An 18,109-nucleotide genomic window follows, 5' to 3' on the forward strand; every position below is an offset into this window, starting at 1 on the left:
CCTGTTCACCTGAAGGAAAACTCAACGGAGTGCTATTAGAAGACATTCTGTCAAAGCTTTTTGGTACATATCGCCTACCGTAGATGCAATGCGCATTTGAAAAAGCGAGGCGCTGGAGAGCAAATTTAGTTTGAATGCAAAACACAATTTCACCACTAGATGGGAGTAATTCCTACTTACAGTCCCTTTAAGGTGTTTTGTGAATGGGGCCCAGTTCTGTAATTGTTCAGGTAAACAGAGTACTGAGAAACACAGGTAACATAAATGATTAATTATTCACAAAAATATGTGAACAGTCATAGGAGTAGTTTAAGCTTAACTTCGTTCCACTTTATTACCTGCTTGAAATTACCGATAAAACAAAATGCAATCTGAGGTGCTTGTGCTAATAATGTCTGTTCCACTTGCTTGTACTTGAAGGCCCCACCCATTATGGGGTATCCTGATGAATATTCACAAAAGGGCCACCCATGGAACCAAATATTTCAGGAACTGAATATATTGTAACACCTACAATATTTAAATGTTACACTCGATTTGACAAATTTTAGTCTGAAATTATGGTTTGGGAAAAGTCAAACAAGTAAAGGTGTCCAAGTTTTGTGGTGTCGCTAACTGTACTGTGGGTGGCACTAGTGGGATGTTTTAGTGGGATGTGCTCGCTTTCTGTTTCTGAGGTAAACAAAGCTTAGCAAACTCGCAGCACGTCATCTGAGGTAAATACAGTCTTATTCCTCTCAGCGTCATCCAAACATGGAGAGTATCCAAGGTGAACACATTGCTGCTTTGTTTGCGGTGATGAGGGGGTTTACATGTCACGTGTCTCACTTGGAGATTTGTAATATCAATAGTGCATGCAGCACATGGGCGGGGTCACAGATACAATTTAGGTGGAAAACTGGACATGTCGTTGATTTCTTATGGATTACTTTATCACAGAATATTTGTTTTCGATGAGATATACTTCGATTAGGAGTATACATATCAAGCTTTCTACAAATATATTTTTTTCATGTCGATATGTAAAGTATTCACTGAGTTTCAGTTCATTTTAGTGACGTATTTCTAAAAGCAGTTGGCGGAGACAGTGAAGACTGAAAGCGCACCATTAGTTTTAATTTTACAAAAGCACAAAGTTTTGTTGTTATGGTGAGCACACACAAATAAAGGTAGACCCTTTACAGATTCAAGTTATCTATTATTTTTTACGTGTCCAACAAAACGTGACAGAGCTTTTTATTTTCTTTTCTCTGTCATCTGGAAAATATCAAAGTGCTCCTGTTGGCTCCTTTGATGACCCCACGTGGTTAAAATTTTTAGTTTTGCTGCACAACAACAGTAAACTAGACTGTACTGAACCGGACATTATAATATTTGATTAACAAAACCTGAGGGAAAATATGAACAGCAATTTACTAAGACACAACTTTCCATGACTTCTTTATTTATTTATTTTTAAATGATGAGCTTGGATATTTGGAAGTAAGGGTAATAAATCACAACAGTAAGAGACTGGACAGCTGTATTGAACAGGATGAGTAGATTGGAAACTTGTACTCAAGGCCAATCACAACATTTGCAATCATCAATAAAGACCAGACCAGGCTGGCATTTATGCAGGTATGTGTTTCCACGGAAGCACTGGAAGTAAGTGGTTTCGTCAGCAAGGTTAGGGTACAACCCATCTGGTTTGCCAACACAGAAAGTGGTGGCGGGGTCAGCAGTGGTGGTGGGACGTGGTGTAGTGGTGGGCTTGGGTGGGAAACCTGTGGATAGAGATTCAGCATCACAATACATATAATAGAAGACAGAATACATTTTTCTGCAGTCTTTTTCTGCATTATAATCACATTTACCTAGTGCATTTCGCAAATGGTTGACAAGAGGATAAGCTCCACTGTTACAAAAACGGCCAGCAAAATCGTCTAAATCTAAGGTCCACACTGATGCTCCTCCCAAGTTTAAGGAGTTAAGCCACTGGACCTGTTAAAGCAAATATTAGGAAAGGTTTGTTGGAAGCTCGTAAAACATCTTGTTGCATTCTAGGAAATCAGCAGCTGATTTACCTTAGCAGTAAAACTTTCACGGTTGTCAAATCCAACCCAAGACCTTCCTTGCACTGCATAGGGCACCTTCTGCTCTTCGATCCATTCAACGGTAAAACTTGATTCCATGGGGCAAATCTGAAAACCAAAAACAATAACCAAACTTCACCAACCAAATTTTACATAGATCATGTGTGTTTTGCATGGTAAATAACTAGCTTTTGAGAACATAACATTTTTCAAGACACATTTAGAATCCAAACACTCATCATATTGTAAAATTTTTCATTTCAATAAAAGTAGTTCCAAAAAACAAACTGCAATCACTGACCAACAATGTAATGGTATTCCCGAATGAATCGGTTGAGCGAATGATTCAGTGACTTGCTTGATTTGTGCCAGAATGAATCAGTATTTTAAAAATAATTATTTAAATGAATGATTTGATGATTCACTCATAAAGTATACAAATTCTATGCTTTGATGTCTAATGTATGACCTAGTTTTTAGAGTAAAACCAGTTGAGAACACGTTTTAGAACATAAGTAAAAATAATGTGTTAAAACCTCATAATAGGACCAGAAGCCTGCTTCACGTGTGTAGGGGCCGGCATCAGCAGGGCCATTGGCTGGGGCCCCGAGACCTGTTTGCGAAGTGGAGAGCAAGAACGTGCGTCCGTATGTGGGGAAGCCAAGAAGCAGCTGGTCAGCGTGGGCTCCACTGTCCATCCAGATATCCACAGATGATTTCTGAAGAAGAGAGCCAAGAACGTGCTAAAAGATCTTACAAATGACACTTCGAAATGATCCATTTTGAATTTAAGGGTTTGCATCTTACGATATTGTGGTGAATGAGGTTTCCAGTGTCCAAGGAGCTTGGGAAAAGGGGGCTGTTGTGCCCCGTCACGGGGTCCCAGTGTCCATGGTAGTCAAAAGACAAAAGGGTCAAGAAATCCACAAGACTATAATGACAGAAAGAAGGAGAAAGTGAAAAACTTTCATTGGTACGTTAATGCAGCTTAATTGAAATATAGCAAACTTACCCTGAGATTTCAGCAACCTCATAAGCAAGCTCAATAGTAGACTTGATGCCAGAAACTTTGCAGGAGACAAGCAGAGGAGTTTTCTTTGTGTCTATGGCCTCTTGTTCAACAGCTTCTCTCAGTTCCTAAGAGAGAATTTTCATACAATAGAAACATAATTAGACTCAAAGTCATGTTTTAATGGAAATAAACCTGCTTGATTTTAACCCTCTAGTCTGCTCACCTTCAGGAATATAGTAAACCTCTGCTTGTCCTCTGGTGGGCTTCCATTTTTACCTGGGTACTGCCAGTCAATGTCCATACCATCAAATTCATGGAGACGCAGAAACTGCAAGGCAGAACTGATGAAAGTCTTGCGGTTCTCTGGAGTCGACACCATTTTAATGTATCTGCAAAGTTGCAAAGAAAGATATACAGTACATAAGTTAAATTATTCGGTATATCATGTTTAATGTGTTTGTAGCGAGATAATTTAACTTGAGTGTTTACTAAAAAAATATTTTGTGTATGTTTTTCAAAGTCATGTCATGTATTTTTGACTTTTACTGTGTTTCACTTACGGACTGACGCCATTGACTGTTCCTCCAACAGACAGCAAGGTCTTCAATGCAGGATTTCTATAAAATAAATAAATAAAATAAACGAAGTAATAAGAGAAATCTATGAGTAAAGCTTTTAAATCATTGTAAAAAAAATTGCATTATCAAAAAGGTCTGACTTAAATTGTGTAATTTATCATGGTTTATTACGCTGTGATGATTGCATTACAATAGATACAGCATTCACTTACACTTTTTTCAGTTCATTCAGTGACTTGTACAGCACTTCGTCATTCGCTTCAACAGTAGTGATTTGATTATCACTGCTGATGGATGCGAGAGCATAAATCACATGTGTGCAGAGGAACGGATCAATGTCTTCTGGCAGGAACTTTCCACTGCTGGGTCTGTACTGGGCCCAGTTGGTCATGTAGCACACCAGCTTTGTAGAAGCCACTACATCAGAAATTCACATATATTGCATGCATGTCATTTATTATGAATGTTAGTGAATTTATTATATAGACTATATATTTGACATTTATTTATGGTAATGCAAAGCTATTGAAGGTACTTACCCATCTGCACTGTAAGCAAGATGCCCAGTGCTACAGAAAATACAACATGATTATGAATAAATATTCAAATATAATTTATAGTAGATAAATATATTTAAAAAATCAATTAAATGTATGTGAAAAAAATACCTGCTAAAAGTGTTAATTTGGTCATCTTAGTCTTGGTCCAAACTAGTCTTCTTCAGAAACAGAGCTGGAAAACAATACAACTAATGCATTAGCCATTTCACCAGCACGTCTTTGCACGTTTTGCCATAGTCAAACCCTTTCTATAATAGAAATGGTTGAAAAATGACAATGAATGTGTGCATAGAAACATTAGTAACAAAGAAATGAACGAAACAGAAGCTGAGAAGCTGCTCTCTTTTACCTGTCGGCTGCACTCAGAGTGGCCAGTTTGGTGAAGAGCTGTTCATGATCATGTGTACTTATACATTATTAATAGTTCCAAAGTACAGGTGATAAGTGCTAACTTCACAAGAATTGGGCAATAGAATTAATAAGAAGTTATATAACCAGCAAGTTACGGGAGGGGGGTATTATCTTTTGGATTGTTATAACACTATGATCTAATAGTCATAATTAGTATCATAAAGTGTAACCCATCAACTTTAACATGTCAAATATTCACGTGAACAGTTTTGTTTCTTCTTATTTCTAATATTAGGCATGCAGGCATGATAGTATATGCACAGACCTGTATCAATCTCTGCATGTTAATATAAATACATATAAGTTTTTAATATCTAGTGGCATTGCGCCACCTTATATATTCCACACATCTTTATGAGTGTGCATTATGACAATCCCCCCCCCCAAAAAAAAAAAACTGAACATAGCTTCTTCAAATACAGTCAAAATGTTTTTTATTGAAGAATATTTACAAGTGCTGCATTATTCACATTCAGTCCGCAGTGGACAGGCTCGACTTTACAACAAATGTGGTTCATGGTAGTTCGAAGAGACCACTTGACATCACAACCTGAGTGACATTCAGAGTGAAACTACAAGCGTGCCATTCGACTCCTGCAAGCGTAAATACAGACAAGTTTGGAAAGTTGTTAGCGGCTATAAATGTTGGGTTGTGACTGACGAAGCCCTGATTGAACACGAAAGGGGGCAAACCACACAACGTGAAACACAGCAGAATGATTTTCGAATTAAATGATACAAGAATTGAAAGCTGTGAAATTGTACATAGTGGACTCATAATGCACTTAAAATCACTTGAAATAGAAGTACAAACCAAGGGCAAGAGACATGGACACTATAGTTTTGGTTTTGTAGTTCTAACATGACTTGAGTGCTTCTACATTTGAAAAGTGTAACATTTACTCGACTGCTACCAGGGTGTGGGACTAGAGCTACTGATGATGCTATTATGTGTTTTTGGCTAAAATCGTTTTAAATGCCACTGATCGTGATTTGTAATTTACAGTTAATGGGCAAAATATAAAATTGCTTGATATAAATGATCATACAAGGTGTTAGAGATGAAAAAGACAAAATGAAGGAGCTCAAACAATCAAGCACCCCCCACACGAAGAAAATACTACATTTACAGTAAGAACTTGATAAAAACAGTGTTAAATAGAAAATGAAATACATTTAATAGAAACACTGAATAGAAAAAAAGTGAATAATTCTAAAGAAATAATCCCACTGAACAGGCACTAATGAAAATCAAAGCAGGGTGAAGGAAAGAAATATATACAACATTCAAACAGTTTCATTGTACCTTTTTGATCTGAAAGTACAAGCTTCAGACTGAAATTTGACGCATTGTGCACATCAAACGATTTCATAACAGTTTCAAGTTTGTACTTCGGTAGTTGAAGTCATAGTTTTGAAATACAAATCTAAAAAGCACAGCAGAGGATCTCTGAAATCTTTAGTTTTGTTCATTAATAAATAAAAAGGAAATAAAAAGGAAAACATAACAGCAAAAAAAAATCCATATAGGTTTTTAAACAAACATGGCAGGTTTAGGTTGAGCTGGATTTTGTAGCAGACAAGTGTCCTGGGACCTGTTAGAGTGACCCGAGAGCCCCAGAATTGTCGCTAAGACCATCACAATCACTGTTGCCAAGTATGCGGTCTTCCCACGGAATTGGGCTGCTTTAACAGTGTTGCCGCAGATTGTTTTTCATGTCAGCGGCTTAAAGCGCCCCCAATAACGTGACATTTAGCCCCTGCAATGCGATTCTTACCAGGGAAACCTCCCCGAAAATTTTTATTTTACCCACTGGAATGCAATTTTTTACAGGGGACACCCCTCAAAATGCTACTGAGCTAATTATGAGTAGCAATTGGGTGGGTTTTGTTATGAAAACCTGGCAACCCTGCTCACAATCTAATGTCAGCCTACCAAAACACGTCTCCTAATTCTTTTAGTCGCAAGGACCTTGTCACTTAAGGTGTCTGCCATTAAGGACAGCATCCAAAGATTGAGCCAGTTCTTGTAAGAAAACAATACCTTTATATAATAATTAACTTGTTTGTCCATGAATGTTATCTTCAGCATTGTTCAATGTTCAGTCTCGCTCTTGCAGTGTGCCAAGAAAGCAATTAACAGCCCATGGACGTCAACTTTATGTAATCTTTGAGGAAAAAGACAAAGCAATATCAATGAGATAACAGAGTGATGACTTTGCCAAGCCAAGCCCACTTTAACAACTACACGAATCTGGTTCTGTTGTACCATTGCTTTTGTGGGACCTTTCTTCTTTAAAAACTAGAAAACTGAGGGAGGCAGAATGCTACAATCATTCCAACACAGATACAAAAACCTGTTAATAAAAATCCTGATCCACGCTTGCTTGAAATTACATTGACACACACACAAAAAAAGATAAAATAAAAAAGGTAAACATTCATTTGGATCATTTTGCAGTCCATATGCTGCCGACAAGTATAAAAAAAAGTGTTTGTTTCATCCATTATGGAAATGTCACCAATACATCCATGTGTATTTACACCTATGACGAAATCAACAAGATAGAGCTGTTGTTGAATTTTAGAAACTACAACCAAATGCTGACATGATCAGTGCTCAATTTTGAGTTTCCGAGCTTCTAAGGCAAGCGTCTAAAATGATAACAATCAAAAAAGTCTCCCACAATGACTTTCTGTCCAAACATCCTTGTAAAAAAACCTTTTTATACAAAAGAACCTTCCACTCCTCAATTCAAAAACTTTACACCCCACACATCTATTCCAACTTTCCTCATCAGCACCCCCCAGACCCCCCCCCCCCCAACCTACAGCCTGTCCCTTCTGGGGAAAACCTGCTCCATTCAATAAGAAATGCCTCATCCCTGGCTATCATCACAGTCCAGATGAGCCAATGAGAACGAGTGCCGTGAACAACAGAACAGATGTGCAGAGGGACCCAGAAGTGCCAGAACTGTTCTGGACCATCATTCCAGTGCCTGTGGATCAAACACACAGACTTTCAGAGACATCATTTAGAAATTAAACTCTAGGTCTTAACTAAAACCAGTACTCCTAGCTACTTTTAGTATCACACACCTGAATCTTGAGACACTATTGCCTCATGGGCTGCTCCGTCTCCTCCATCTCCCCACGAGCGGATTTCCAGAACCACATAACCATTGTCCTTGGGTAACGGCAGAGTGATAGAGTTCTTGCTTTTCTCCACTATCTTCAAGGAAGAATGCCCTTCATGCTTGTAGAGGACCTGCACAAATAATAGAGAATCAGTTAATATTAAAATGTTAAAAAAGATTTTCAAGCATTTCAAGTCGATTCTCTTTGTATAGCACCTTTCACAAGACAAAGTGTCAAAGCAGCTTTACAGAAAATCATGATGGTGAAATGTTTATTCACTGCCAACAGGCTCGATAGGATCGTTGGTCTGATGTTCCATAAGGGACAACACGTTCTCTTCTCACGTGACATTAGGCTGCTCATTTATTCAATTCTTACCTCAGAGCTATGTAATAATACGACAGAAGCCTTTGACTGAAATGACTGAATCTGAGCAAATATTCTGATGACATTCAAATGCAGACAGATGACCCAGCACAAACACACATCCTAAGAGATACCCGTAGTTTTGGGTGGCAGCGTGTCACTCACTTTGTAACCCAGAACGGCAGACTCATTGTCCATGGATTTAACATGATCCCATCTCACAGTAACCCAAGAACCAGCAATCTTCCATGAGACGTTACCTGGAGGACGGCTGGGGGCTAGAATTAAAGATATAAGCAAAAGTAAGTCCACAAAGCCTTCACACCATTCTCTGTGACAAAGACAGGAAGTGCAGATGTCAAGTTTTCAAGTATATGAATGACTGTTCGGGGACTGTTCATTTGAACTGCAATGGAAGTTACAGATTGTTGTAGTAATCTTTAGTGGCAAAATAAAACTTATTATATTTCTGTTATTGTAACATTGTAATCTAAATAAGTGGGTTAACCTATTTCTACAGATCAAGTGACAGTTCATTTTCTCCACAAAGGAGAATGAAAATAAATATAGGTGGTTTTAAGTTAACAGCAAAGCTCTTTACCCAAAGTATGAAAGAAAGGTTCTGTAAGGAAAACTCCAAATACCACGACAACGTGAGGTGATTCAATGAGATCTTTAATTTCTCTAAACTCTTCCTCCTTTAGGCTACCAGCTTACGCAAGTTGGACATTAATCAGCCTTTTTTATTTCTTAGAACAACATTCTTATCAACCAAACACTGCCCTCTGATTTAAAGAGTACCCAGCTGACATTTCAACATTTTTAATAGGTGTATCAAGGTTGAATCACTGCTGAATTTGTTTTAATTTTGCAAATTAAATCAATGTAGATATTTATTGTAGGGCATCCATTTATATATATATATATATATATATCCTTTTTACATTAAACATTCTTTAATAATGAATCAACTGAAATTCTTTCAGTCATCTTTTAAAATTAAAGGAGACCTATTATGCCTCTTTTTACAATATAAGTAATAGTTGTGAGTCTATAATATAAGTAAAGTTGTGAGTCTGTAAAGTTTCAGCTCAAAACAACCCACAGGCCATTTATAATGATCATTATGAAAATTTCTATTTTGAGTGGAAGCAGAAGCATGCTGTTTTTGTGCATGTCTCACACTGAAATCATGTTTTAAAGGGGTCATATGATGCGATCTCAAGTTTTCCTTTCTCTTTGGAGTGTTACAAGCTGATTGTGCATAGTGAGTTTTTTCACAAGCTTGCAGAGAAAGGTTTACCAAAAAGAAAATTACTAGGTTGATCTTTTTCATGTTTCGTAGGTTAGTAGCTGCACCAGAGACCCAGTTATAGCTCTTAAACATGAAAAAGTCCGATTTTCATGATATGTCACCTTTAAAGTTTGATCAAGTGTCGGCTATGTAGTTAGGAGTAGGAGCTTGGGTTAAGATTTGCAGAATTTTTTTTTTTAAATCTCTGAGAGCTTGTTCTACTCATGTAAAATAAGTTACCAGTGCACACTGAGCCCAAAAATGAGGTCTTACGAGGTTTCTTGGTGACGACAGTGGTTCTTGGGGAGGCTGGGCCAGTGCCTGCACTGTTGTAGGCCAATACAGTGACATGATAAAGAGTGTTGGGCCTCAGACCCGTGACTCGTGCCATGCTCTCCAGCCCTGCCGTTCTCACTCGGTCCGCAGCTGCCTCACGTTCATGTTGTCGCCAATAACGAATCTGTAACCAGAGCAAGAGGACGGTCTCAAACCTGTGACAAGCTTGATCATACTGAAAACAACCTGATTGTGAATTCTGTATGAAAAATTAACATAACAAATCTTAATTTGCTTTTGAAAGACAATTATATTACCCTATTTAATTAAATACAATCTGCAAAAAATACCCTTTGATACCAGTGGATTTCAAAGCATGGCTTTATCTAAAGGGAGGCACCTTATCTATTATTGCGTTTCATGTTCCTTGATCTGATCTAGACGTGCTGTATATAAAAAAGGAGCTAATGAGATAACAGTAGCTCTATTAGTCTATTAGGGCAAAGCTCATATACTGATGTGCCACCTCAATAGCCAACATTGACCCGCAATGGTCAACAAAACTGCTATTAGCTCTGTCATGCCATTTATGTTTAACAATCCACATACAAATATAAAAAGAGATATTACAGATATTAAATGAAGAATGGGCCTGACCTCATAACCCCGAAGAACTCCATTAATGTTCAGATGTTGAATGGGGTCCCAGGACACCTGAATCTCAAAAGCTGTCAGAGCCGTGGCATTAATCCTTCTTGGGGATATGGTAGGCTCTAAGGAAGGCGGGAAAACATCATGTTACACCTCTATCAGTTATCATGCATTTGTTTAACATTAAACCTTTTTTAACCTTTCATTTTATAAAGCTGGCCACATTTTAATCTCTGACTCTTCGAATTCTGTAAATACACCCCTTACGTGCACATTGCTGTGATTACAGTTTGATGTAAACGTTTGATGTCAGTTATAATACCGTTTACAATGTCTCTTTATTCATTAACAGCCTCTTTTTAAAGCCAACATTATACTCTGACACGTGCGACAAAATTATCTGTCCCGAAGTGAGATGTGATGAAAGACCTTGTTAAAATAATCTTGGGATCCTCATAAAGGATTTACAGAGCAGTTTAGTTTATTTTCTCATTTCACTGGTATTATTGGTCCTTGTGTTGTTACTTCTATAACTACTAACTGATCACTTAATAGGAATCTTTGATATGTAAATGTTGGTGGTTTTGTGTGTAAATATAACTAGGATGAGACATTATTGCAGCTTTGTTTAAATATTGATTTTGGGAGGAAATTTTGACTTCAGAAAGTTACAATATGCTTCCACAGAACAACAAACTCGTCTTAAATGATAGAGGTACATCAGTTTCTTTTCAATTAGGAGTTTCTCCACTGTCTGCTCTCTAGTGTTTAAGCAAAGTCTAATTAGAACACAATGAAAATGATTATCCTTCACAATGTTTCTCACCCTCTTCTGCAGAATGTACCACAGCAATCTGGCTGAAGGGACCTTCTCCTTTCTTGTTGTAGGCCTTGATTCTGACCTCAAAAGGGCAGTAGGCTGACAGACTCTCATTACTGTACACATATCGTGATGACTCCACGTGTGGCACTCTCACCACCATCCATGTTGGCATGCCTTGCTTTCTGAATGCCAGGATATAACCAAAGCCATCTCCATTCTGATACTCCCTGGCCATGGTCTGCAATTCATTCCAGTAGAAAATGTTTTTTTTTGTCTCATTATGGAACAGAAGGTGAGTGTTGAGTAATAAAGACATTGATTGACCATCTGTTCGCAACTCTACATACTGATTAAAAAGAATAAAGCAATCTAATATGAAATTATAGCAATAGAGGTCCATGGCACTTACAGTCCATGTAATGATAAGTTCATTACGGTTTCCTCCACCTCCACCAAGTCCACTGGGAGCCACAGTGGGTGCTGTAAGATAAATAATAAAATAATAACCCAATTATATAATGGAAAAAAATACATTACCGTTTTCCAAACATTACTATTTTATTTTATATATTATATATCTATATTATAGTTATAATGATATTCAATATTGAAATTTTTGTTCAATACTACCAAATTTGTAATTGTTCTGACCTGCTTGTTTGGTTCGGACAGGCTGGGAGGGCATGCTTGGTTCTCCACTACCCAAAATGTTGCTGGCTATAACCTGGAATTCATAATCCATCCAGGGTCGAAGATCTATCACACGTGCAGACTCAGCATTTCCTTCTATGTTCGCAGGGTCTGGAGGAACCATAACAAACAATCATAACATAAACAAACAATCATAACATGATGTATGATGGTCTAACACAAATACATTTTCAATATAGCAAAGGGTGTTGTGAGTTTGACAGTTTTCTTACTTCAAAACAAATAAATGAAATATTTACATTTTTAAGCAATATGTGTGCAACCGTGACTAAAGCAAAAAAAAATGATTACAAGATGAATATGAAATAAAACTACAAATGATTACAAGATGAATATGAAATAAAACTACAAATTGTCACATTTTTTTAATTTGGTGTTCCAACACATACATGTTTTACCAACTGGAAGATCAGCTTCATCCCCCTAGTTGATGAGAACTGTTGAATTTGTTTTAATTTTGCAAATTAAATCAATGTAGTGTTCTAAGTGTTCAGCTGTGTGCTGTTGCATTAATTATTCAGATATTAAAAGGAGGGAATGTGTCTTATCAATAATATATACTTTGCTTCTGCATTCTAAGTCTTGTATTCGATGATGACACATGCAAACTTTATAAAATTTGTATTCTAATATATAAAAGAGGAAGTCAATTAAAAACAAAGGGCATGGAGAAATCAAGAGTTTGGAAACCACCGGCGACATCAGCAACCAAAAATGACCTGATCGGCTGAGAAAAACAGAGGAGTTGACAAATCATAAGAGCCGTGTAAAAGAACCTTAAAACACACGTCTGTAAAACCACCAACAACCTCTAGAAACTGGGGAGATGCTCTGACAATCTACTGTCCGTAGGAGACACAGAATTAAAGAGGCTCCACAGCAAAATGCAAACCTCTGACAAGCACCAAAAACAGAAAGGCAAGATTAGAGTTGGCAAAAGCCAGTAGAGTTTTGCATGCATGACTGTCTCTGGAACAGGCCCTCTCAATTTTAATAATGACTTAATGTATGATGGCAGTAGCAGAATGAATTTGGAAGGGTACAAAATCATCTTGGCTACCAATATTCAAGAAAATGCCACCAAACTCATCAGAAAGCGCTTCATATTGCATCAGGACAATGGCCCAAAACACCCTACCAGTTCTGTCAAAGTGTTTATCAGGGCAAAGAAATGTAAAGTCTTAGATTTCCCAAATCAATCTCCAGATTTCAATTTGATTGAGCAGGAATTTCACCATCTGAAGAGGAGACAAAAGGCAAAAACTCCTCAAAACAAGCAGCAGATGGAACTGGCTGCATTAAAGGCTGGGAAAAGCTTTTCAAAGGATGAGACCAAGAGTCGAGTGATGTCCATGCGTCGCAGACTCACTGCTCTGATTGCATGGAAAGAAATCTGTGAAACATAATAGCTTTTAATCTTTTACATCTGTCTTATGTTCTTATGTTCAGCTGTCTCAATACTTATGCTCACATAAGGTAGTGGGATGAACTATAAAATGCTGTCTTTTTTATTTGGTAAAACATGTATGTGTTGAAACGCCCAATAATAAAATGTGAAATTCTGTAGTTTTGTGTTATATTCATCTTTTGATCATGTTTGGAAATGTTTTAACTCCACAGCAAAAAAAGCAACTGAGGGCAAAAAAAGGGGGACTGTGAAGAATTCAGGGTTATGAAATAAAGTTCTAAACATTTATAGAAAAAAAAACACTTTTCATTATAAGCCTATTTGTAATAATATTTATGCAAAAATATAAATTCTACTATTATGCAGTAAGTTGTGTTTGTATTGCATCAAAATAGCCCATGACCTCACCTGTCCTCATCCTCTTCCAGTCGTGAGTCTGTGAGGATCGGCCCAGGATGACATACTTGCCAATGGGACTGTGGTTATCATATCCACGACTCCATCTCAGCTCAACTGAAGTGTCATTGACACTAGTCACCAATAAACCTCCAGGAGGTCCTGGTGGGCCTGTAAAGAAAGAAACATTTAGCTTTACCAGAAAATAAACTTCTTCTTTTTTTATATATATATTTATATTCATGCACACGGCTAGTTGGGTCAGCTTTCTTAAACAAAATCTGTACCAAATGGGCATATGGGAACTAAACCCCAAGGAAATAGATCTGCTAAATTTATATTTCATGACTCTACATTTCATGCATTCTCACAGGGCTGAGAGCTGAGAGTTGTCTGAGCAAAAATGATCAAGCTAAGGTAAAACACAAATGCAGGGCTGCAGGCTGGTGAACTGAGCTTTCATAAGGTCTCTATCAGTGCTCGGCCAGCTGGAAGCCCTCACCCCTCACAACCAGCTTGGCCGAGGCCACAGCACTGTCCACCACCGTCTGGGCCGTGCAGGTGTATGTGCCAGCGTGACTGAGCTGTCCGTTCACTATCAACAGGTCACCAATCGTCTCTTTCTATATAAAATGACAGGGAAAAGAAAAGTAAACTGTGTTAGAAGTAACCCAAAACCCAGAAGCCCACTTCAACTTCATAGGAGTTTTATCATGGTTTTTATTACATGCTTAATCTGGAGAGGTTTCGAATTTGGAATTTTAAAATTGACTGTACAGAATATAATATGTCTAAAAGGCATTTACTTTGAAGTGAATCCTATTAAAGCTAATCTCAGAGTGTGTGAAGAGCCTGCCGCTATTGGAATACAAATTCAAATTGTTTTACTAATCTTTTTAATTTAAAATTTTAAGAACATAACTAGATTTTCACATTTTATTAAAGAAGGTGTAAGTGGTATTTGCTAGGGTGTTGTGGGTGGTTGTCAGAGATCCTCTATGCTCTAAGTTGTTTTTAGCATAAACTTTCTCTTTATCAAAAATGAAAAAAAAAAAAAAATCAATAACAATAAAAAAAAAAATACATTTTAAAATATATTAAAATATAAAACAATTATTTTCACAATATAATTGTTTATACTGTGTATTTGATCAAATTAACACAGCCTTGGTGAGCATAACATACTTAAATTTTTGTGTAAATCTTAAAGAGTTAATGTACTGAAGTGTACAGTTTTTTAAACACCCACTGACATCAAGTGCTCACCCCCTCCAAACGCCGATAGTTTCCATTTGGTTCCTCGAGGTCCAGCAGAACTCCATTGAGGAACCAGGTGAAGGTGAGATCCATAGTAGGGTCATGTGACGCATGGCACTGCAGAGTGGCATTTTCACCCTGATTGATGTCAGCATTAGAGGGTGCTAATGTGATTTTTGTGGCATCTGTTTGAGAAAATGGTGAAAAACATAACTTCATAAACTGAAAGAATCTGCACCCACATTAGTATTTTAAAGGTTTATGTGCAGATCAATAAGACAAAAACACACTCAGGCTTAAAATCATAAGATATGTGAACATGCAGATAGAAAGGTGTTTACATCCAAAGCAAACTAGGCTAAAAAGCTCATAAAGTCTATAAAGTCCCGATAAAGAAACATTGTTTATGGGTTTTACAGGATCTTACACTTTTCAAGTGTAATCTGTGTTAAAAAAAACTATGCATATAAACTCCCACTTCTGCAACAATATTTAGTGCAAAACAGATAACCTGAGACCTTTTAAAGTAGATAAAAATACAAAAAAATGTGTTTTGTTACCTCTGACAGACAGGTGTCCCGTGCTGTTGGCTTTGCCAAGGTAGTTTTCTGCAAAGCAGGTGTACTTTCCCTCATCGGAGCGACTGATATTGTAGATCCACAGAACTCCATCTGGAGTGACTGTTATCCTGGAGAAAAATCCTCTTTTTGAGATCACTGTACTCAAAGCATCTACAAACAGCTCACAAGGCCATGTTTTAAAGCATTTAGGAGGTCTTTGAAACACTTTGAAACATTACTGGATTACCTGGTACTATTGGTCAGTAGCTCTGTGCCACGGCTCCAGAAGAGAGTGGGTTTAGGAGCCGCCCGAGGCTTACACTCCATTTTCACCTGTCCACCACGAGCAGCAGGAACAAGCTTACGTACTGGATTTAACCTGAAGTCTGGAGCCTGAACTAAAATCCGGTGACAGGACGAGGAGGAAGGGAGATGGGGAACCATACAGAGAGGATTTAAACACAGATCATACTATAATTGGGGTTCAGGTATGACTGGGTGGGCACAAGGGGGTTTGAAGTGCATTAAGGTAGATAACAAGAGAAATGTGTCAATGTTTTACGCAGTTGCATTCTTTTTTGCTTTCATTTTGAAATTCATTTGTGCTCACCTTGAACTCTGAGCTCAGCGTTTGAGTAAATGGTGCCATGTTTGTTTTCGGCCACACACTGATACATCCCTGAATCCTCCAAGGCGAGGTTACTGATCCTCAGTCGCCCGTTAATCACTTCCACACGGTCCTGCGGACAGGTAATTGTAAGAGACATGATGCACATTCACATTAATGCCAGCAGAGGGCCACACGACATTTCTCTTATCAATATACCTGCAGCTGAGAAAATAATGAGCAGGTTATTCACTGTCACATCTCCCTGCCTCAAAGACATGAAGAGTTTTCTAAAAATGAGTTAGCATATATCAGTCTTGACAGTCAGAGGTCCTGTTCATTTCTGATAACACACACATTGTCAGATGACAATCCAGCTAGTTTAGTGTGTGCATGCGTGCATATATGGCTGACCTGTGTGGTGAGGGGCTGTCCGTTACGGAGCCATCCAATGGTGGGTCTCGGTTTGCCCGAAGCAGCACAGCTCCACTGCAGCTCCGAACTGATTTCCACCTCAGAGTCACTCATGACCTGAAGCCACTCAGGCTGGGCTGGGAAGAGAGAACACAAACAAACCAGCAGATTTTACTTCTCTCCCTAATAAGTGGATTGATGTGTATTTATTTATTAATATAATGAATCAGCTTTTATTTTGATATTATTAGTTTTGAATTTAAATTTTGTTGTTTTGTACACACACACACACACACTCACACACACACACACACACACAAACACACTCACGTTTGTTTTTGTGAAAAGTGGGGACATCCCATTGACGTAATGGTTTTTATACTGTAGAAACTGTATATTCTATCGCCCTTCACCAACCCTACCTCTAAACCTAACCCTCACAGGAAACTTTGTGCATTTTTACTTTTTCAAAAAAACTCATTGTGTGTGATTTATAAGCGTTTTGAAAAATGGGGACATGGGTTATGTCCTGATATGTCACAAAAACAAGAGCACACACAGTACATAACTTTAATTCATTTTCATTTCTATTTTGTTTTAGCATTTAAACTTATTCAATTTTAATTTCAATTTTTCGTTTTTTAGTCTATTTGTAATATTTATATTTATAGAATTTATATTGTATATTTTATTTTAGCTTCTTCTAATTAACAATTTTTAATAATTTTAGTTAACAAGAAAGTTTTATGCTGCATCAAACCTCTACCAAAGGTAGAAAGAGGAAAACCTAGTAGAAAATATCATTCTAGTTCTGACGTTGTGCCTACCTTGCACAGAGACACGTCCCTGATGTGTCTCACGGCCCTCTGAGGTGTAAACCTCACACTCATACATGCCCTCGTCATCAAAATTCAGTTCAGGAATAATCAGGGTGGGTCCCTCTGCACTTGCGCCGACCTTCGGTGGTAAAATCCCATCGACCTTCCTCCAGCGGATTTTAGGAATGGGACTTAGGGAGGGCAGTAAAGAGTGAGCAAAAGGATTTTAGAGAAATTTTTTCAATTTTTATAGCTGACTGAGTTATGGGTTATGTTGAACAGATGTCGCAGTGATCTCTGAAGGGAAGTGAGGAGCTAAGGGGGACTTACTTGCCATAGGCAAAGCATTCCAGCTGTACAGTTTGTCCCGATAATGCATACGTCTCAGCGGGAAAACGCACTCGGACATTTGGAGCGGCTTTCCTTGGGTTTGCTTTGGAAAATCAAAACGCAATACTTTTTTTTAAATATAAAATGTTATTTTGATAGCTGCATGTACTTGAGCTTGTTTCTTATTTTAACTAACCATTAGGGTAAACAGTGAGCTGGACAGCTTTGCTGAAGATGCTCTTGGTGCTGATGTCCATGTTGATGGTGGTGAAGCAGAAATAGTTGCCCGTGTCATTGGCCCTTGCATTAGCAAGATACAAGTTACCCGTCACCTGAGAAACAAACCATCTGCCCCCCTCTGGCTGGATGAAGTTGGGGAACTCATTTATGAACCAGCGGTAGGACAATGCTAGGTGGAACAAAA

General features: G+C 37.9%; 2 protein-coding genes across 3 annotated transcripts in view; both read right to left on the reverse strand.

Annotated features, from left to right (window-relative positions):
• Window positions 1-1,423: 1,423 nt before the first annotated feature.
• On the reverse strand, window positions 1,424-4,619 carry LOC113111201 (acidic mammalian chitinase-like). The gene is made up of 12 exons (XM_026275733.1): window positions 4,575-4,619; window positions 4,334-4,397; window positions 4,205-4,234; window positions 3,878-4,082; window positions 3,648-3,704; window positions 3,311-3,476; window positions 3,088-3,212; window positions 2,883-3,006; window positions 2,612-2,794; window positions 2,067-2,183; window positions 1,857-1,983; window positions 1,424-1,766 (listed from the first exon to the last, which is right to left on the reverse strand). Exons 2-12 carry the CDS (start codon window positions 4,356-4,358, stop codon window positions 1,558-1,560), a joined length of 1,368 nt encoding a protein of 455 aa, XP_026131518.1. The 5' UTR covers window positions 4,359-4,397; window positions 4,575-4,619; the 3' UTR covers window positions 1,424-1,557.
• Window positions 4,620-5,053: 434 nt separating this feature from the next.
• Window positions 5,054-18,109, reverse strand: part of LOC113111202 (contactin-2-like) — a 28,038-nt gene continuing 14,982 nt past the window's right edge. For both annotated transcript variants that reach the window (XM_026275734.1, XM_026275735.1), the window contains 18 exons: window positions 17,882-18,094; window positions 17,686-17,788; window positions 17,365-17,546; window positions 16,538-16,674; window positions 16,127-16,256; window positions 15,764-15,914; window positions 15,517-15,644; window positions 14,966-15,141; window positions 14,202-14,322; window positions 13,712-13,870; window positions 11,836-11,985; window positions 11,594-11,664; window positions 11,188-11,422; window positions 10,368-10,483; window positions 9,708-9,894; window positions 8,306-8,418; window positions 7,736-7,904; window positions 5,054-7,635 (listed from right to left, as the gene is read on the reverse strand). In XM_026275734.1, the coding sequence (XP_026131519.1) occupies window positions 7,532-7,635; window positions 7,736-7,904; window positions 8,306-8,418; window positions 9,708-9,894; window positions 10,368-10,483; window positions 11,188-11,422; window positions 11,594-11,664; window positions 11,836-11,985; window positions 13,712-13,870; window positions 14,202-14,322; window positions 14,966-15,141; window positions 15,517-15,644; window positions 15,764-15,914; window positions 16,127-16,256; window positions 16,538-16,674; window positions 17,365-17,546; window positions 17,686-17,788; window positions 17,882-18,094 (2,645 nt within the window). In that variant the 3' untranslated portion in view covers window positions 5,054-7,531. The remainder of the gene's footprint in view (window positions 7,636-7,735; window positions 7,905-8,305; window positions 8,419-9,707; window positions 9,895-10,367; window positions 10,484-11,187; window positions 11,423-11,593; window positions 11,665-11,835; window positions 11,986-13,711; window positions 13,871-14,201; window positions 14,323-14,965; window positions 15,142-15,516; window positions 15,645-15,763; window positions 15,915-16,126; window positions 16,257-16,537; window positions 16,675-17,364; window positions 17,547-17,685; window positions 17,789-17,881; window positions 18,095-18,109) is intronic.

The sequence above is a fragment of the Carassius auratus genome, chromosome 11 (genome assembly GCF_003368295.1).
Source record: "Carassius auratus strain Wakin chromosome 11, ASM336829v1, whole genome shotgun sequence".
NCBI lineage: Eukaryota > Metazoa > Chordata > Actinopteri > Cypriniformes > Cyprinidae > Carassius > Carassius auratus.